This window comes from Crocodylus siamensis, chromosome 2 (assembly GCF_052110815.1).
Source record: "Crocodylus siamensis isolate JL-2025a chromosome 2, ASM5211081v1, whole genome shotgun sequence".
Lineage (NCBI taxonomy): Eukaryota > Metazoa > Chordata > Crocodylia > Crocodylidae > Crocodylus > Crocodylus siamensis.
The window spans coordinates 143,978,304-144,000,096 of record NC_143396.1 but is presented as its reverse complement, the minus strand read 5'-3'; the positions used below and the strand labels follow the sequence as shown (position 1 = coordinate 144,000,096).

At 42.1% G+C, this 21,793-nt stretch overlaps 1 protein-coding gene across 4 annotated transcripts in view; it reads left to right on the top strand.

Annotated features, from left to right (window-relative positions):
* Positions 1-21,793, top strand: part of MAPK10 (mitogen-activated protein kinase 10) — a 425,444-nt gene that overhangs the window by 341,252 nt on the left and 62,399 nt on the right. Inside the window, exon 9 of one of the 4 annotated variants that reach the window (XM_090037016.1) lies at positions 20,597-20,668. The exons of the other annotated variants lie outside the window; for them this stretch is intronic. Within the exon in view, the coding sequence (XP_089893142.1) occupies positions 20,597-20,668 (72 nt within the window). The remainder of the gene's footprint in view (positions 1-20,596; positions 20,669-21,793) is intronic. 4 annotated transcript variants of the gene reach the window in all.

Genomic DNA, 21,793 nt, shown 5'->3' with positions numbered 1-21,793 from the left:
GAGAGTATGGAAAAGGTTTTAAAAGCTGCCACTGCATTCCAAATGGTGAATGTATTTACTGGAACGTCACAAGAAATGGGAAGTTAAAACATGTATAAAGAGACTTTGGATCATTGTTTAAAATTATTATTGGCTAGTCCAGAGTTCTGAACCTAAAAGGTGTTGAACCTCTCCTGTGAAGTGTTGAGTCCCCTCCATGCTTACTGCAGTCAAATAAACTGTAGGTGAAACAGTTCCCAAGAGGCATTCAGCAATTTGCAAGTTTATGCCAGTTGCTCGTTATGGACTTTTCCACTGTTACAGTGGAAAGTCAGGGGTCCAAGAGTTATTGGTGTCAATTTTCACCAAGTTGCCATGCTGTTTTTCGTGTTTCATTTGAAGTAACATGGTGCAAAAGTCAACTAATATATCAAATTGTCAGGATTCAGTGGCAGTCAATGCAATAATTTATTTTCTTGAAGACAGTGGGTGGTAGATTAGGTTGACCATAGATCTAATAAATCCACCAGAATACAGCACAAAAAATTATTATGAAAAATGTAATATCTTGGCAAAGTGTAGGTGTCTCTTTGCCAGCAGCAAACCAAATAGTATAGTCCTGTTCTTCTGCTGCTTTGTAACCACACATGTAAAATATCTGGAAAATAGGACTCCCCTCCCCTCCCCCCCCCAAAAAAAATCTCTAACCAGGCATGTCTATATGAGACAGTGACTGTGCAGTAGCCGAATAAGAATGTGTAGTAGTACATCACAGCATGGATAGTGCTTATACATGTACTAAATAAATGCTTGCTTATACAAGTACTGAATAAATGCTCAGTAACACCTTTTGTAGATGTGCGTAATGAGTATGACTATTGCTTTCATTTGATCATGACAATCTTCCTTTTACTGCCTGTTTCTTTTTCAGAGGTAGCCAGAGAGTATTTTCAAAATATCTTTCACCAACCTAACGTTCATTAAAATCTGGCCCGAATAGAAAAAATGGTAACTGATCATTTGATGACCCTCGCTTCAAAGCCTGATGCAAATTCTGGGGTAGTCCTGTTATTTTAAATCATTGGAAATCTCTTCTTTTGGGTCTTTTTCAAAACCATTGATTTTATGCTGGCTTACTTTGGGGTTCTTTTGGCAAGGTGAGTTCAAAAAAAAAAGAAAAAAATGGACTGTATAAACTCATTCCCAAATTGGTATTCATTTGATCAGTCTGGTTAATCAGTCTGATCGCATGCTCAGTGAGAAGTTGCCAGTGTCAGTAGCTTGGATTGTGTGTGGGTTTGAGTTATTCCTCCTGCCCCAACCCGCTTTCTTGTGATTCTGTGGATGGGCCGGTCCAGTTAACCTACTAGATACAGTAAGTGATGAAAAAGTACTTATTTGGTAGTAAGTAAATTTCTTTGAAGGTCTTTTTCCATGTCACTTAGTGCCTTTCTGACCATATTTGTTTTCCCATCTGAAATGGGTATGACCATATAAAAATAAAAATCCTCATTTTTGTCATAGTTAAAAGAATGGCTGTTGCACTCAGTTGAGATGGATGCAGGGGGCTGGCTCAATTTCTAATTTGGAACACAAACCCTCTTATGAGACTGGCATAATATACCCAGAACATTTGAGAGCTGTTGCTATGTTTGAAAGAAAGGCAGGTTTTAACAGCTAGTCATTCTGGAGCAAAATAGCCATTGAATTGAGTCACTGCCATCTCTGAATAAAGCTTACTGTTGCTTTCTATTAGATTTACGTGGAAACTAGGGGTCATGAAAGATAGATTGTAAATTAATTCATATTTATTTGTTAAGAGGCATTTGTAGGTGACTTAGTAAAAACATCTAAATTCTTAATAGGCTTAGAGATATAGTCTTGTCCCAGTTGCTATGGGTTTATGCAAACAACTTGAGTTCATATTAATAGAAATTATGTATTCATTCAGAATGGGAATATATTTTCTAGGTTTAAAATGTTCTTCAAAAAGAGTGTTTAGCTAGTTCTTATCATGATTAGAAATGAAGACTTAGCAGCAGAAAATTACAACTGTGGGCACAATTTTGAAAAATTCACCTAGTCAGTAGAAATCATTAAGGGTTTTTTTCCACAGTAGAATCAGGCTTCTAAGTTCGTATCATTACAGACAAACTAGTTGGTTTTGACAAAATATCAACCAACATGGCTCCTTTAGCTCCAAGTGTGCTAAGTAAAATCTGCATATAACACCCTTTTATTTTCCTGCTATTGACCTGAAGTGGACATTTCAAACAGTGTAAGAGAGGCCATTTTCCTAAGCTTGTAAACATTAAGGGATTTCATAATAGGAAATATAGCTTTTGACAGATTTCCAGCCTGATTTATTCAGACATTCTGGTAAACTTCCCTAGGCAAATTCTGAGCTGCAGCTTCAGTCTTTCCTCTGCTTTCACACAGACATGCTGCTAATGAAAGTAGTAGGAGTTCATTGGACTAAAGACGTAATTAGAATAAGAAACTTAGGGTATTGCCATTACCAACCTCGTGAAGGCTGCCAAATTTAGAGGAGAACCTCTAACGCTGGTAAAATTTTGCCACTGACTTCATGCCTAGCTACATGAACAGCACATGCCCCTGGCGGCTGAGGGAGCATGGCTGTGCTGGCAGTGGCAGGAGCCCAGCGGTGGTGAGTGGGGAGCTCCCGCAGATGCCACTATGGGGGATGGGGGGGGGGGCAGTGACCACAGGGCAGTGACCACCCACTGTTGGCGGTGGCCAAAGGCGATCATGGACCTCTCGCAGGTGCCACCGGCGGTGCCAGTGGCATGGTAGCGAGCAGTGATCACCCACCGGTGGTGCCTTTTTGCAGGGGGTGCACCGCTACATGCACCCCGTATGCATCACCCCTGCCTAGCTAATATCTCTAAAAACTCATGACATTTTAGTTTAGGGATGTCTTTAAAATCTCATAAGACTTCAGTTTAACTTTGTGTCTTATTCAGTGGAAGGAAAACATTAAACACTGTTAACTTAGTTATTTAAAATGAGAGATTTTGTTATTTAAAATGAGAAATTGGTTTACACAGATCAGATTGACTTCCCAGAGACATACTCAATGCTTCTCCTTTGAAATATTAAATTCGACTTAGATTGTTTTATTTCCACAGTGTAGGAACATTTATTCTCAGTAGTAAGAAAGTACCTAGTTTGTTTCTACCTTGAAAATGGCTCTAATTTAGGGGAGATGTGCATGTGTATAATACCCAAAGAAGACTGAAGGTGAAATATTATTGTAATTATGAATTGCGGTGTTGCAGTAATATCCAAAAGCTTTAAGGTATGCTCAGGACAGATTTTATCAGGTGCTATGAAAAAAGAAAAACAAAGGCTTCTGTTAAAAACTTAGAATTAAGTGAGAAAGGAACATAAAGATTACAATAATGGACACGAGTTCAAGAAAACTTCTGATTACATATACCTATGAAGATGTATAACCAGTGTTCTTTTAAAAGTAACTAGCATCCACAATTGAGATCAGGGCTCTCAACAGTGCTCAGCTCCCATTTTAAATATCTAAGCTAGGTAGTCAGATTTGCAGGAACCCTGCAGTTTCCATTAAGAACAATGAAAGTTAAATGATGAATTCTGAAAATCTGGCACACATTTTTCCTTTGATTTAATTATTGGTTTAATGCTCTTCATGCTTACTAACACAGGAATATACATATAGAGAAAACTGCATATGCTGTAGCGAGTAGTGTGACATAAGTTACAAAATGGGGTTGCTTTCCATAGCTTATGAATTAAAAATGAATATGGCTAAGGATAGCTAGAGCTCTATCTTTGTATACTGAACACTAGTTAAATTATTTAGTGAATGAAGCTAGGGTTTTGAAGGAAATTTTCTGTGTAATGAGTTATCCATTTTTCATTTTTTGATACAATTTCTAGCTCAAAACATCTGGCTGCCATTTCTGTGTGTCCTAAATAATATTGTTTTAAGTTTGGTTTGGTTTTCCTTAAATGAGAGACCAGTGAGACAGTGAGTTTTTAAATGGCTGGTGTTGTTCTCAGAGCTTGTTGGTGGGAATTGGTCCCACCAACTTGGACTACTTCCATTTATTACCAGAAGGTTTAGAGCTTTGAACATTGTAGACTTATGCCCAAACAGAATCTTCCCCCATAAAAGTGAGGTTTTGGTTTAGCTCATTGGTTTTTTGGTTACTGGGAAAAGAGTTTGTGTTTTAGTGACATTTTCTCCAGATCATGAGTAGTTGCTTACATGGGAGATCAGTCAGCTCAAAGGGTTTTCAGTGACATGTGCATCCATGCAGGTAAGGCATAGGCTGGGACTTCAGCAGTGTTTTTAATTTTGTTGCATGCCATATGCAAACACTCCACGCATACATAATTTATGGTCCGTTATAAACACAGTGTGCATATTCGTGCAGATTCCCAGCTAAATCCTTCATACAATCCAAGTAAATGGTTTACATTAAAGAAAACTCTAAAAACATCCAAAATGTTCCTCATAACCTTGTAGTGGCAGCATAGATGGTTTGTCACTAGTTTCCTTATGCTTGTTTGAGAAGCTTGTGTATGGTAGATCTATAGAATCAATGAGTTGGAAGAGACCTAGACAGATCATCTAGTCCAACCCCCTGCCATGGGCAGGAAGGAGGACTGGGGGTGGCAGGGGTCATAAGATCCCAGCCAGGTGCCTATCCAGTGTCCTCTGTATGTAGTCATGGATCTACCTCCCTGATCCCACTTCCAAAAGTCCCCTCTAGAGTGAAGTGGGTTCAGCCTCTGGAACAAAGTTCTGTACCACAGCAGGATCCAGCCTGTGGGTGAACTCTATAACATTCAGAATGAAAATGCCCTGCTCATTGGCTGATGACTTCTATAGATGCCTAAAATTAACTAGAAGGACCTCTTTTTAGCCCAAAAGTCCCCTAGGTGTCTGAAGTTTTGTCCTTTTTCACTGTCCAAAAGGTCCTCAGTCTGATCACTCTTGCCCCAACCGCTATACACATTTACAATCTGGACAGAGTGACACCCAAGTCCTTCAAGGGTAGATGTTCTCTGAGCACCTTTAATCATGTCAGTAGAGTTGAGTTCAGCACAAAATACAGGACCTGTGTCTACAGTCAGAGAGAAAAGGAAGAAGATAATAGGAATTGTGCCTGCCTTTTTAAATAATGCTTAAGTAGTTTGAGCACTCACCCAGGTGGTGGGGAATCTGGGTTTCATTCTCACCTCAGCTGGAAAGGATTAAATCTTGCATCTGCCATGCCCCAGGAGAGTGCCCTAATAAGGTAATAGGCCATTCTGGAGGGGGCAGCATCCTCTTAAAAAGCATTTCTCTAGCCAGGTACCTATATTTTTGTGCCTAAAACCATTTTCTAATCTGGCCCCTGTGGGCGCGTCCACACATGCAGGAACATGCGCTTGCAGCAGCTCAAATAGAAGCAGTGCAAATTTCAGCCTGGGCTGTTTGCCTTGGTGCACATGCTCAGATATGTACTTTGTTGTGGAGCAAATTGTGCTACTTGGGGCAAAATAATCCTTCCTGGCTCCTGGATCTGCAGCCAGGGAAAGCTAGAGCCCAGCCAATTGGTACCTGGGGACACTACCCCTTGTGTCAGCTGGACTGCTGAATTATCCCTGAGAGTTCTCTGCACCCTTTACCCACTACAGCAGTCTGACAGTGGGGGCTTCTGCCTGGCTGTGACCTGCTGCACACCTGCCAGACTCGGATGGGGACCACATAGTCAGTAGAGGCATCTGCCCCTCTGGGCCAGCTGCTATTAGGCAGTGTCTGCAGGGTTGGCCTTTGTGCAGCACTACTACCTTGTGTGCCCCTGACCGGCCATCTAGGCAGCTATCACCCAGAAGATGTTCCCAGTGTGGTGACCTGCTTTGAACTGTCAAGGCATGTCCTCCTGACCCCAATTGTGCCAGGGTCCAAGGTGCCAGCTCTGAGCAGGCAGGGTCCTGCCACTGGCCTCCCTAGCAGGAATTCTGGTGTTCCCCATTGGAAAACTGAAAAATCCCAGATAAAAAAAATCCCAAAGTCACTCTGTAAAATACCCTGAAATCTATGTTCCTCCACAATGAAAACAAAAATACCACTATATATAGAGACAGAGAGCCAGCGATCAGTTGGGAAATGTTTTATTGATATATCTACAGTGTTAAAGCAGTTTGGAAGCCTACCAGTGTCTCTGTCATCATAAAATGAATTCTAAATACCTATATGTTTTGCTGCCCCCCACAGGGACCACAGCCCCCACAGAGGCTACCACCCCCCACGCAGGGCCTACATGCCCCCCCTGCCCCATCCTTCATCAGCTCCTGCAGCCCCTCCCCCAATAGCTGCTCCCCCAGCCTCCGGCACTTAAAGAAGCCTCTACTCAACACAGTAGCAGGGGCTGGGGGGCTCCAGGGCCTCCTGACAGAGCCTCCTGTGCAGCACAGCACAGTGGGGAGCAGCAGGACCCAGGCTGGGGTGGCTGGGCTGTCACTTGGCCCTGCACTGTGCAGGGTGGGGAGGCCAGTGACCCAGATGGCAGCCATACTGCTGGTATGTGCCAGGGTTTTTTTTGTTTTTTGTTTTTAATTGTGGGGATGCTGGGGTGGGGGGGGCAGCAATTGGGGGACTTGGGGGGTTGGAGGGGGAAGGGGCTGGGCAGGACAGTGATGGGGGGCTCGGGAAGGCAGGTGGGGAGGTGGGACTGGGTGGGGCAGGGCTCTGGGGGATGAGGGGGATGGGGCAGGTGGGGCACTGATGGTAGGGCTGGGGGAGCAGCCAGGGAGTGGGGCAGGGATTGAGGGGAGGGCAGGGAAGGGTTCCGGGGTGCTGGGGCTGGGTGGGGAAGGGTTCAGGGTGGTTCAGGGGGTAGGTGGGGGATGGGGCCAGGCAGGGAAGGGATCTGGGGGGTAGGCGGGGGCTGGGGCTGGGAAAGGAAGGGATCAGAGGGGGCTGGGAGAGTGGGTGGGGCTGGTTGGGGTCCTACCACCATGGTCCCTTCCCCCCTCCAGTCCCTCTAACCTTTTACTTACCTGCACTGGGGTCCAGCTCCCTGTGGCCAAACTTGCAGCTCTCAAACTTGCAGCAGGAGGAAACTTTTCCCATTCCCGCACATGCCCCTTGCAGCATCTCAAAGAGGTTGATTTCAGCAGTGTTACATAGTGTTGAATCAGAATCTGAATATGGAAGTGAGCTGGTAAAGTGTTTGCTGTCAAGGCAGGTGGTGCTTTCTGATCACTTAAAACAGAGCACAAGATGAGAGTTAACCATGAATCTTAAACAATTGCTCAGATGCATGAAATTAAGATTTATTAATGCAAGAGAGGCTATGGAAAGATTCTCTGTGAATGGTGATGCAACTACAATGGGTTAGGACAACATCTGAAGTTCCAGAAAAAGGTTACCCAGAATTATCAGTTTAAAAGAGTATTAATGGGAGTTTTCAAACCAAGTGATGTGAGCTGTACAAGTGAAGCACTTATTTTAGAAATTACTTTTAGTTTTAATTCAATTTAATTTAATTTGATGGGGATTTGATGCTTGCAGATTTATTTTATCAGGCATAGGCTTAATGCTGCAGTATTGTTGACAGATTTAAAACTCTCTCTCTCTGTGTACTATGTATACACTCAGACAAACCTAACATAGTAACCACACCTCTCCACGCTACAAACTGCTTTCTCCCATACTGCTCCTCATGCTTTGAAGGTGCTTCTTGTCTGTATCCACAAGGCAACCTTAATTCTGTCCCTCAACTATCTCTTATCCTTGGGACAGACAAAAAAATGTTGTCAATGGTTAAGTTGCTGGCATGCTCAAACTACTGCCCCTGGTGCTGCTACTATTGTTTCTTTGTTTCCTTGTACTCTCTAATTTGTCTGAGTATATTTGCTATCTCTTTTCTTATGCTTAGACTATAAACTCTTTGGATTTGTTTTGAATTTCAATTGCACCTAGCCCATGGAGATACTGGTCCTTGTTGTGGATTCCTAGGCATTACAAAACTACAAAGAACAACAGCAACAACAAAAATCTGAAAATTTGTGGGCATTTGTTATGGAGTGATTTCTTAGACCTGGGTTGCCTAACATATATTTCGAGTCAGATTATCTTAATATATAGAGTGATGTATATACATATTGTGCATATAAACAACACAACAATGTGAGAGATTTACGTTCCAGTTAAACTCAAACAGAATTCTTTCTTTAAAAACCCCTCAAAATTATGTACAGCTTTTTTCATTTCCACATCAAGTATTTGCACGTAAGAATCTTCTACTTGTTTTATATGTGTGTGTGTGTGTGTGTGTGTGTATGTATGTATATTGTATGTGTTTTTGTGTGTGTGTATATAGTTTCATAGTTGGTAGGGCTGGAAGGGACCTGAGCAGATCATCAAGTCCAACCCCCTGTCGTGGCAGGAAAAAGTACTGGGGTCAAACAACCCCCGCAAGGTGTTCACCTAACCTCCTCTTAAAGACCCCCAGGGTAGGAGCCAGCAGCACTTCACTTGGAAGTTGGTTCTAGATCCTAGCCACCCTGACAGTGAAAAAGTGCCTCCTGATGTCTAATCTGAATTTACCCTCTGCCAGCTTGTGACCATTATTCCTAGTCACTCCTCCTGGTGGGAACAGGGACTCCTCCAGTGCCTGCTGGTCCCCTCTGACTAGTTTGTAAATGGCCACTAGATTCCCCCTCAGCCTTGTCTTGTGGAGGCTGAACAGGTTCAAGTCCCTTAGCCTCTCCTCGTAGGGCCTGCCCTGCTGCTCCCTGATCATGCAAGTGGCCCTCCTCTGGACCCTCTCCATGCTGTCCACATCCCCCCTGAAGTGTGGCACCCAGAACTGGATGCAGTACTCCAGCTGCGGCCTGACCAGTGTCACATAGAGGGGGAGGATCACCTCCTTGGACTTGCTCAAGATGCATCTGTGGATGCATGCCAAGGTGCAGTTGGCCTTCCTGACTGCATCCACACACTGCCGGCCCATGTTCATCTTGGCATCAACAGTAATTCAAAGATCCTTTTCTGCCTCTGCACTAACGAGAAGGGAGTTCCCCAGCCTGTAGGTATGGTGCTGGTTCTTCCTCCTGATTGCAGCCTATTCCTCCCTTCTAACATGTCCACATCCCCCCCTCCCCCCAGATCTTGGTGTCGTCAGCGAATCTGAACAGGGTGCTTTTTACCCCCTCGTCCAAGTCACTGATGAAGATGTTGAACAGTGCGGGCCCGAGGACTGAGCCCTGGGGGACCCCACTGCCCACATCCCTCCAGGTAGAAAATAACCCATCCACCACCACTCTCTGGGTGTGGCCCTCCAGACCCATTTGACTGTGTGGGTATAGACACCACGGTCCCCCAGTTTCTTAATGAGAATGAGGTGAGAGACAGTGTTGAAGGCCTTCCTAAAGTCCAGAAAGACTATGTCCACTGCTACCCCTGAGGCTAAGGATTTTGTGACCTGGTCATAGAAGGCCACCAGGTTGGTCTGACAGGACCTGCCTCTAATGAACCCGTGTTGGTTGCCCCTAAGAATAACCTCCCCTGCTGGCCCCTCATGAATATGCACCAGGATAATTGTTTCAAAAGGTTCCCCAGGATCAAGGTAAGACTAACTGGCCTATAGTTTCCTGGGTCCTCCTTCCTCCCTTTTTTGAAAATGGGAACCACATTGGCCCTCTTCCAGTCCTCTGGCACCACACCAGAGCACCACAAGTGCTCGTAAAGCCATGCCGGGGTCCCGCATTGACCTCTGCTAATTCCCTCAGCACTCTGGGGTGGAGATCGTCTGGACCAGCTGATTTAAATATGTCCAGTCCCTCCAGAAGTTCCCCGACTAGGTCCTCCCTGACTGTTGGCCTGGGTGCACCTCCCCTGGGACCTGAGGGGATACCCGGTGGGGGGGGGGGGGCTGATCCAGTCCCTGCTCAGGAAAATGGAGGCAAAGAAATTGTTAAGTAGGTTAGCTTTGTCATCTGGTGTGATGACCAGATTTCTTAGTCTGTCTTGCAGAGGTCCCACGTTACCCCGATGTATTTAAAAAAGGACTTTTTGTTGTCCTTGATCCAGGTTGCTAGTCTGAGTTCCATCTCTGCCTTGGCCTATCTGACTGCCCCCCTGCAGCCCTGAGCAGCCAAGGTATAGTTTTTCCTGGGGATGGCCCCTCCCTTCCATTGGGTGTATGCCTCCCTTTTAGCCAGGAGACGTTCCCGGATACTTTTGGTGAGCCATGGGGGCTTTTGTGCCCTCTTGCCTCCTTCCATCTGTGTTGGGATTACCAGGGCTGGACTATATGTCTGTGTGTGTGTGTGTGTGTGTGTGTGTGTGTGTGTGTGTATGTACGTATGTATGTATATGTGTGTGTGTGCATATGTATGTGTACATATGCATGTGCGTGTGTATATATGTACATATGTGTGTATACATATGTGTGTGCATATGTATACATGTGTGTATATAATGTATTTGTGTGTGTATATGTTTGCATGTGTGTGTATGTGTGTGGGGATCTGTATATGTGTGTAGATTTGTATCTGTAGATATGTATGTGCATGTGTATATATGTGTATACATATGTGTATGTGTATATGTGTGTATATATAATGTATTTTTGTGTGTGTATATATGTGCATGTGTATATGTTTGCATATATGTGCATGTGTATGTGTTTGTTTATATGTGTGCGCATGTGTATGTGTGTGTATATCTATATGTGCATATGTGCATGTGTATATGTGTATGTATATGTCTGAGTGTGTATGTATGTATGTATGTGTGTGTATGTATATGAGTATGTGTGTGTGTATGTATGTATATATGTATATGTGTGTGTGCCTGTATATGTGTCTGTTTATGTGTGTAGAGACATATCTGTGTGTAGATGTGTATATATGTATACATATATGTACATGTATATGTGTGTATATATAAATGTGTATACGTGTGTGTATGTGTATATACATATGTGTGTGTATATTTATCTAACTATATGTGTGTATATGTGTGTCTGTGTATGTGTGTACGTGTACCTATATGTGTGTATATGCGTGTGTATATGTGTGTATCTATGTGTATATGTATGTGTACGTGTGTTTATATGTATATTTATGTGTGTGTATATTTATATATATTGATGTCTGTGTGTGTTTGTGTGTATTTATTTGTTTGTATATGTGTGTGTTTGTGTGCATATATATATGTATGTGTGTATGTATATGTATTTATATGTGTTTGTGTATATATTCATATGTGTGTATGTATGTATACGTGTGTGCATATGTGTGTATCTATATTTCTGCGTGTGTGTGTATATATATGTATGTGTATATATGTGTGTATGTATATGTGTATGCATGTATTACAGGCAAATATGTATAATTAGATTTTCTGATACTTATTTTAAATGTTGGCAGTAACGTTAAAAATCAGTAGAATATTTCATACTCTGAGAAATGTATATCTCTTTAGACCAGGGGTTTTCAACCTTTTTAAAATGGCGAGCGGCATTGAGGGCTGTTAGCATGTGGCCAGGCACAGAGTTGGATGGGGGTAGTACGTGGCCAGAAATGGAGCAGGGTGGCGGGGGCGGCACATGGGAAGGCTGCCACATACAAGCTTCCCCACCCTGCAGAGGGGCATCGCTGCCCTCGCCCCAGCCCAGCCCTGCTCTTGGGAGGTGTTAGCGCTCCATCCTCACCCACCCGCACATACTCCCAAGCAATTTATATATATGTACCAATTTGAGGGCTGTCATCTGAGTCAAAATCCATCTGGCCAGGATGCAATCTTCACTTTGAAGCTCTCTTTTAGGTATTAGATGTCAGCAGCCTTGAGGTGAGATGCTGAGGTCCCCTCTCCTCCACTCCCCTGTGGGTTGGATGAGAGAGGCTGGTGGTGTGCCCTTTGTCCATGGTGGCCTCGGGGATGCCTCCTGGGGTTGAGAACCCTTTCAGAGAGGAGTATGGGGAGGAGAAGGAGGATCCCAGTGGAGGAGGATGGGGAGGGACCCTCTGTTAGTCTCAAGTCTCTGCTTTTGTATTCTCCTTCTCTCCTGATGGTTCTTGATGACTCTTTATCCTTGGGTATCTCTGATTGGTCTCTCTCTGTGTTTGTCACATTATCTATGTTATATTCCATCAGCATATTCCAAGCTCATCATGTGTACACCCTTCCCAAAACAGGAATTTCAGGCCCCCCGCCTTGGCCTTGCAGTCTGGTATCACCTCATCTCATGTTATGGAACAGTGTGGTACATACCCCCAGTTCCTTAAACTATGTGTCCTTGTTGTGTTAGACAGCCTGTCTACTTCAAAGGCTGTGTGAAATTGTGTGTGTGACCCATGCTTTTAAAAATTAATTAACTCCTGCTGCCCACTCTGAACCATTCTTATGTATATACATATACCTATAAACCAATTCCCCAAAAGCAAACCTTTAAATATCATTCTTAAGCCATCATATACATCTGAGCAATCATTTATGATAAATGATTCATGGTAAGATTTCAACCTGTGTTTTGTTCTTGGTGATTAGAGAGCACATACTTGCCTTGACAACAAACACTTTACCAAAACCATCTCAGAGAAGATCTACCCGTGAAAGACTTTTGTGTCCAGATTCTAAATGCAAATTGAGGTGAGAGCTCAATGCCTAGCTGACTGCATCTACATGTGCACTTTACTGCATAGTAGACTAATTAGCTCGGCAGTAAAGTGTCTTCCTTGCCATAGGAAGGCTATGTGATACACCCTCATATCTCACTTAATGCCCAAAAATGATGTGACATTTGAGAACTATAGTAAGCTGCTTACAAGAGTTATATGACACATGCACATTTTCATCCCAAGTAGCTATTCTGTCATGCTTGGTCATTTTAGTGTTGGGGTCTGATTCTGTGATATTCTGTGATATTGCTGAGTCCCTCGTGACAAATCTTTCCTGCACTCAGCTCTTATAAATTTCTGTAGGGCTTGGGGACACTCATTTACAGAGAAGTAAGTACTTAGAACTTTGCTTTCTAACATTTTATTTACTTCTGGACAGAGGGCCATTGTGGACCTATACCCTACTTAAAGCCCATCTAATCTCTGTTATGCAGGATCACTTAAATAGTGTTAGGTCTTATGCTGGTCCTCTGCCTAGGGCTGAATTTCATTTCAGTAATTAGCTAGAGTCCAAACAGCTAGTTGTTACTGCAAACATCAGTGGAATAGTGAAATGCAAAGTATGAGCAAACCTCAACAGATTCAGAGCTCATGTTCCATTTGGATAGACATCCAAATAATTAGACTCCTTTACCAAGAGTCTGGGTCAAGTGAACCTGTAAAGTTAGGCTGGAAATCTCACAAGAACAGCTTTTCTTAAAGGATTTCTGGGACTTCTACTTCAGATTTGAACTAGAGCAGGCCATAAATACAGCACTGCTCACAGTATAATGAGGCTTTCTTTAACAGATAAGAAACTAGAAGTAGACAACAAGGTATCCAAGCCCCTCTTAATTTGTCATTGTGATAAAGTCATATTAATTAGTGTTTTAAATAAAACACTAGTGGTGGGCATGGTTGTGCAAATCAGCAATGAAAGGAAGGGCCCTGCTTAAATAGCTCTACACTCTTAAGAAAATGCCTTATGGAGTGCTAAACACCTGCTGTGAACTGCTGAAATCTGTAAACTTCTAAAACTGAATAGAAATTGAGGGTGGTTGGTATCCCACACAAGGAACACTGAACCTTTACAGGATTTGGCCCTAATGTAGACAGATGACCAAATTAAGAGGGGAGACATGATGCTCTGAGGAAGGGGGGAGGCAGTTTTATAAAATCTGAGAACACAAAACTGAGATCAGTTTCTTACACAAAAGCAGACTGTAAAGTCATTTTTACTTGTAGATTTCTCTCTTTGTTGTTTTTTCCTACATTTTATTCCCATATATAGTTTTGCCAATGTGTAAATACATAACTGGCTCACAGAAAGAGTGATATGGAGACCATACCCAGAAGGTGTAAAGTTTGGAGGACAAGAACAAAATACTTCAATGTTCAGGAAGAGGAAAATTGTTTCAGGCATATTGGAAAGCCTGAAAAACGCATGGGGTTGTAATGAGAGAAGGCAACATTTTGGGGAGAGTAGGATGACAGCAAAGATATAAACAGAGCAGAGCTATATGGATCCTTGTTTTCTGGAACAAGACATTTTTATGTGATTGAAAAAAATGTTGGAAACTAGTGAAGAGATTACAGGAGGGCAGGAAAAGAAAAATAGTCTTTTGTTTGATTTCATGTTGAATTAGGCAAGCTAAGATTTGGAGAAAATAGGGGAGGGATTTTTTTTTAAGTAATTTTTTTAGTAAATCAGTTTATCCATTTCTAGAGGAATATCAAATGTCCCACTTACTGGGGAACTCATTAGCCATTCCATTCCAAAGCATGGCTCTTCCAGGTTATTAAGTCAGTCTCTGTGATTCAGTGAGATCTCACTCATTGCACTTCAGCATTCCAAGTTTCAAAATATGGTTTTTTTGTTTTGGGTTTTTTTTTCTTTTGCTATGTTGAAGTAAGTAAAACAGATCCCAAATGCTGTGCCATGGTTACAGTTGGACAGTATGTGGCTAATGGATCCATCTTCAGATAGATTTACTATCAACTAGATTAGTTTCCCTGCTTCTTCAGAATATCAGTATTTTTTTAACTTTGTAAATTTCAAGTGTGCAGCTTGATTCATTTCTGGAGCTCGGACCATCACCTCTAATAATGATGGGGAGCTGAAGTGTCGCAGCAGAATGCCTTCCAACAAATCCCTTTTAAAATGGACTCTAAAATGTGAACTCTATGCACTGACAATCCTTCAGACTTGTTCCCAGAGTTCAGACTTCAGCATTTGTATGAAACAGCATTGACCTCTTAACTGTTCAAGGCTGTAGGCATGCAAATGAGCACATCCAGCATCACATTTTGAGAAATCCCATCTCCAGCTGTGCCACCAAAATAAGTTTTCAAACAGGGTGGTCTATGTCCTCTTCTCAGTGGACAGGAGTCTGCTTGATTGAAGTATAGATCATCACAAATGGGACTGCTCTACACTGTAAGCAAACAGAATGAAATGATAGAGAGCGTAAACTAGCTTCTCACCTTTTGGGGGCATTCTTGTGGGTCAGAGCTCACACACCAGCAAAGCAGTATAAGAAAGTTTGTAAAACTGCTGCTGCTTCTATACCTGTTCTGTGGATAAATGGGAGAATCCTGTCTTCAATGACAGTCAGTTTTGTACCTTTCACTGAGCTTACATAATTGTAAATGGAATACAAATTGCAGAAGAGTTGGCCCAGTGCCTGAAAGGCTTCCATCTTAAACAGAAGGGACCTTGCTACTTGCTAATTTGGTTCTTTCCAGTTTCTCCTAATTTGCTTCTTCTACCAAAACGAGAAATCTCAAGAGCCCTGCAGTTGGGCACTGTAAGCTGGCCAATGTGGTGAAGTTCTTTACCTCATATTATCGAACACTGTGGTACATGAAGAGAATGGCCCCCCAGATGGCTGCTCCAGCACTTGCACCAGGAAGTTTTTGGAGAATATTGGGACAACTTCCTGGTGCAAGTGCTGGTACAGTCAACTAGGGGCCATGCTCTTTTTGACCTGTTGCTCACAAACAAGGAAGAATTGGTGGGGAATATAGTATAGTGGATCACAACTTGGGCAGCAGTGACCATGAGATGATTGAGTTCAGGATCCTGAGGGAAGGAAGGATGGAGAGCAGCAGAGTAAGGACTCTGGACTTCAGAAAAGCAGACTTCAACTCACTCGGGGAACTCATGGAAAGCGAGACTGAGGGGAAGAAGAGTCCAGGAAAGCTGGCTTTAAAGAAGTCTCACTGAGAGTACAGGAACAAATCATCCTGATGGGTAGAAAGACTAGTAAATATGGCAGAAGACAAACTTAGCTTAGCACCGAACTCTTTAGTAAACTAAATCATGACAAGGAAGCTTATAAGTGGAAAATCAGACAAATAACTAGGGAAGAATATAAGAACATTGCTCAGGCATGCAGGGCTGAAGTCAGGTAGGCCAAAGCACAGTTGGAATCAGGGGTAGCAAGGGATTTGAAGGGTAACAAGAAGGGTTTCTACAAGAATGTCGGTAGGAAGTGGAAGATCAGGAAAAGTGTGGATCCCTTACGGAATGGGAGAGGCAACCTTGTGACAGAGGACGCAGAAAAGGCTAATGTGCTCAATGCCTTTTTTGCCTCAGTCTTCACAGGCAAGGTCAGCTTCCAGACTACTGCACCTGGCAGCACAGTTTGGGGAGGAGGTGAACAGCCCTCAGTGATGAAAGAACAGTTTAGAAACTACTTAGAAAAGCTGGATTTGTACAAGCCTATGGGGCCAGATGAGATGCACCCAAGGGTGCTGAGAGAGTTGGCTGATGTGATTGCAGAGCCATTAGCTATCACCTTTGAAAACTCATGGTGATCAGGAGAGGTCCCAGATGATTGGAAAAGGGCAAACATAGTGCCCATATTTAAGAAAGGGGAAAAGGAGGATCTAGGGAACTATAGACCAGTCAGCTTCACCTCAGTCCCTGGAAAAATCATGGAGCAGATCCTCAAGGAATCCATCTTAAAACACTTGGAGGAGAAAGAGGTGATTAGGAACAGTCACCATGGATTCACCAGGGTCAAGTCATGCCTGATGAACCTAATTGCCTTCTATGATGAGGTGACTGGCTCTGTGGATGCGGGGAGACCAGTAGATGTGGTGTACCTTGATTTTATCAAGGTTTTTGATATGATCTTTGACAGCCTTCTCGTAGGCAAGCCAAGGAGATATGGGCTGGATGAATGGACTGTAAGGTGGATAGAAAACTGACTGGAGCACCAGGCTCAGAGAGTAGTGTTCAATGGCTCCATGTCTAGTTGGCAGCTGATACCAAGTGGAGTGCCCCAGGGGTTGGTCCTGGAGCCAGTTTTGTTCAATGTCTTCATTAACAACCTGGAAGATGGCATAGAGTTTGTAGATGAAATCAAGCTGGGAGGAGTAGTATATATGCTAGAGGGTAGGGCTAGGATTCAGAGTGACTTAGACTAATTGGAGGATTGGGCTTAAAGGAATCTCATGGTGTTCAACAAGGACAAGTGCAAAGTCCTGCATTTAGGATAGAACAATCCCATGCGCCAGTACAAGCTGGGGCCTGACTGACTGGGCAGCAGCTCTGCAGAAAAGGGCTTGGGGGTTACAGTGGACAGTAAGCTGAATATGAGCTAGCAGTGTGTCATTGTTGCCAAGAACGCTAATGCATACTGGGTTGCATTGGTAAGTGTGTTGCCAGTAGGTCAAGGGAAGTGTTTATTCAGCACTGGTGAATCCACGTCTGTAGTATTGTGTTTAGTTTTGGGCCTTCTACTACAGAAAGAATGTGGACAAATTGGAGAAAGTCCAGCAAAGTGTGACACAAAAGATGAGGGGGCTGGGGGATATGACTTATGAGGAAAAACTGAGGCAACTGGGCTTACTTAGTATACAGAAGAGGAGACAGAGGTGACTTAATAGTAGCCTTCAACTACCTGAAGAATGGTCCAAAAGAGGAAGGAGTTAGACTGTTCTCAGTGGTGGCAGATGACAGAACAAGGAGCAACAGTATCAATTTGCAGCAAGGGAAGTTTAGGAAGAATTTTCTCACTAGGAGGGTAGTAAAATACTGGAACAGGTTACCCAGAGAGGTGGTGGAAGCTCCATCCTTGAAGGTTTTTAGAACCTGACTAGACAGAGCTTTGACTGGGATGGTCTAGTTGGGGATGGCCCTACTTTGAAGAGAGGTTTAGACTAGATGACCTCCTGAGGTCCCTTCCAGGCCTAATTTTCTATGATTCTTCATTAATTTCCTAGCCTGTGTGTCTGCTTGCTGCTTGCCTGTGTCAAACACAGTGGGCCTTGAAGAAACTGTCAGAAGCAGGTTTTTTGAAATCAGTTAAACCTTGCTGTTGCCCTGGACCTTTGTTATAATGCAATATGTATTGTACCTACAAGCCAATTCCCAAAAGCAAACCTCTAAATACCATTTTCTAGTCATCACCCTACCCAGCTTCATTGTTGGTACATGTTAATGCAGTCTAAGACATGCAGTTAGTCATGCAGCCTGCATTAGCCTGGTGTATGGGGAGTTAAGAAGTTTCAGTGCCATGCTGTGCTAGGAAGAGAGGTAAGTTTCCATGCATAGTAGTTGCATCCGTACAGAATTGTAAAGTGGGAAGGCATTCTTAGACAATGGTTTTAGTATACAGTGTACAATTGCTGGGGTGTGGAATGGTCAAAGACAGTATGAGTCTTTGTCAGTTAATGGTATGTGTGGGAAGGGTTCAGTCTGTCCCCTTGGTCTCACTTCTTGCTGGTGGTCTCTGGTGGCTGTCTTAATATTGGTGATGGCCAGTGATTTGCTTGACATAGATATTTCTTGACCATTGAATGGTATTGGAAACCATGGCATGCCTCATCATTTTCACTACACCTAAGCCTTGAAACACCCTCTTGTTGCTCAGGTCCCATGCTCAAAGTCACCCAAGAATCAGTGACTGCACCATCATATTATAACCCTTTTCCTTCACGGTATCAGCCAGTGGCTTGTATTTAGACAACATTCACTCCCACGCTTCAGCAGAATCCTGTTACCAGTTCTCAAATAGGATGATCATGTCAGTTGTAAGGACATTTTAATTGTCCTTCTCCATTACAGTGATATCCAGTCACAGCTGGCTGGCACAACCTGGGATGGCATGGTTTAGAGCTACCATCCTGACTTCAGTGGAGTTACTCTCAATTTAGATTGACTCCTAACTAGATCAGGGATTAGGATTTAAGTCCCTTTACAACATTTCTATCTAAAGCCTAGGCCAATAGAACTCTGATCCCTAATTAGGGCTATTCAGGACTTTAATAATATTCAGGACACTAATAATGGTTCCTTTAGTCTCATACTATTAAACATCCCTACTGCTAAACATGCACAGTGAAAAATTTGAGGTCTACTTAGGGACTTTTAACTGTTTATGAAATGAAACCAATTACCAGAGACTGAACATCTTTTCACTTCAGGCATTGGGTAATGTCCTGAGGTGCATATTCAGTCCCTATGTCTTTAGAAATTTTATCAAGATTTCTTTCACAAAGCCTCAAAAGCAATACAAGGAATTCTCCCATAGCTGATTTATGGAGTGAAGAGAGTTTACAGTTCAATAAACCATTAGATTAATTTTCATGGACTTTTTCTTCATATCTTAAGATGAGACACATTAATAATGGATAGACAGCACAACTGTTTGCTCTATTTTTTCCTGATATTTTGCATGCCATTTAGCTTGTGATGAAACCAGTAGTAATTTTCACCTCTGGGTTTGCTTTCTGCTACCAAGCAAATAGCAATTTTTGTTTGCTTATTTTTTTGTTGCGCTGATAAAGTTTCATATGCTAATTAAAACAGCAGCCAGTGGTATGTCCTGGTCAGCCTAAGATTTCCAGAGTAAGGACGTTCTTTGAAATCATACCAACTTTAAGCTGCTATTCCAAAATCAAACTCAGTATGGAATCCTAACAGTGAGTGGAAACAAACAACATGGCACTTGTCTTTCCCCAGGGAGACTGTCTCCTATTCCCAGCTCTAGATTCCCCACCCCAACCATGGAATATGATAGAATAAAGTTGGCAGAAGCAGTTCAGTTTCATTCGTTTGTTCCATATGATATTAAATAACTCTTATTCCTTGGCAATGACAGTGTGGACAATACCAATTTACTACAAGATAAATTTCAAGTACTTGATTCTCTTCTCATTATAATCAGTGTAAATAATGAGTAACCTAGTTGAAGCAAAATGAGTGGAATTAGTTTTTAGACTTGTTTTGAATTGTAGTCCAAAGGTGCAGTGTAGCACTTAGACACAAACTACCCCATTCTAAAGTTAGCATTTCCCATCCAGCAGAATGAAAATCTTCTGAGAGTCTAAGGACACCCTATTATGAACAATCTACTTTGAGAGTCGCTGGAAGTGAGCCAACAGCCTCAGAGCTTACATTATTGAAACCAAATGAGCGCAACAAACACACTTTATTCACATTTCTAAGAAAGAGGTGGAAATGTTTTGTAAAGTCCAAGCTTTCTTTTGTGGCTCCTGGCAGTTCAGTTTGTAAAAATATGGGGGGATGTCCTGTAGTTGAAAGGATAAAAAGGAAGTGATTTGCATATCCCCAGTAAGTATAAAGACTAACATTCATTTACAATACAAACCAGTATGATCCTAGGTAATGAATGCAAATGAGAACTTTAAAAAAATGCATGAAATTAATCATTTAATTATAATTGCAAAGTTGCCTTAAAATGCAGTAGCTAGCCATGGGTCTCTCTCAGTTTCCAGGGTTGATAGTCTGTCATCTAAAAAATGTACCCAAGTCAGTTTTTTCTCAGCCCTGTAAGACTCTCATGAGACTCGTATGCACAAGCACAGCTCCTACAGAAATGGGTGAACTTCAGGCTCCTACGCTGTGCCATGATTGGATAAGTCTTCTCATTTATTTGTTGTTCTGTTGCTATGTTCTTGTTTACCTTCATTTCATTTTTGTTTTCAGTTGACATGTGGTCAGTAGGGTGCATCATGGGAGAAATGATTAAAGGTGCTGTGTTGTTTCCTGGCACTGATCGTATCCTTCCTAGCAGCCATTGGTCTCCATAGGTACTGACAATCCTTTACCCTCAGCCCCTTTCTTCATAGGTTAGAGCTAATATCCATTTGTGCTGCATGTAAATAACTAGGTTAATTCCCATTACAAAATGCTTGCAAGCCTACATTTCGCTATAATACCTTTGTCTCCCTTTAAGAGCCTTAAATGGAAAACACAGTGAGTATAGCATATGGAAGGTTGAACACAAAGCACCTTGTGCTGATAGCAGCCAGTGACCATTTGTTTATTAGTTACATTTTGCTATAAATGTCTGTTTATTAATTATCTGTTATCATTTTCTTTTATACATGAAAATATTTTCATGTTCAGGATATATTATGAAATGGGCACACCAATATTTACCACAGAAAAGTAAATCTTAAATGCAAAAGTTTAGAGAGAAAAAATGGCAACTCAGAATCTACTCTGTAGTTAACACTGATTTTTTCTTTTCTAATGGTGACCATTATAAATAGAAAGCTAATATTATTCAACAAGGAACTGGTTTCAGATCTGGGACTACCCATTTTTTTCTAATTCTGGAAATAGTATTTTTGAATTAAATGGATTGCATTTGTTGGGTGAGTCAAATGCCTATGAATCCTCTTTTTAAATCACTGTAATGGGCTTCACTTTCATTATGATGTTTTGAAAAGGAATGTGAAACAACTAAGCCTTCCCTATCCCTAATATAATAAATAAGAATATTTTATGGAAATATGGTACTTTCTGTAGAATGAAGGGAGTGAAGTATACTTAAATACATTCTGAATCAGTCAGGATAAGGTCCCAGTAGGTTTTTAGTTACTCTTCCGTTCTGTACTTACTTTGCTGAGGCATTTTTTTTCCTGATTAAAGCTACCATTGAGATTTCTATGCATACTTCAATAAATACTTCATTATTTAAACATGTATAAGTCTGAAATTTATATCATACAATACATGGCAGTTATTGAGCTCAGTTTATCCCTGGTATAACTCCATTGCCTTGAATGTAAGGGAATTATAACAGGAATAAATTTAAGCCTATAGATTTTATTTTTCATGTAACCCTAACACTGCTTAAAAAAAAAAAAAAAAAAAAAAAAAAAAAAAAAAAAAACA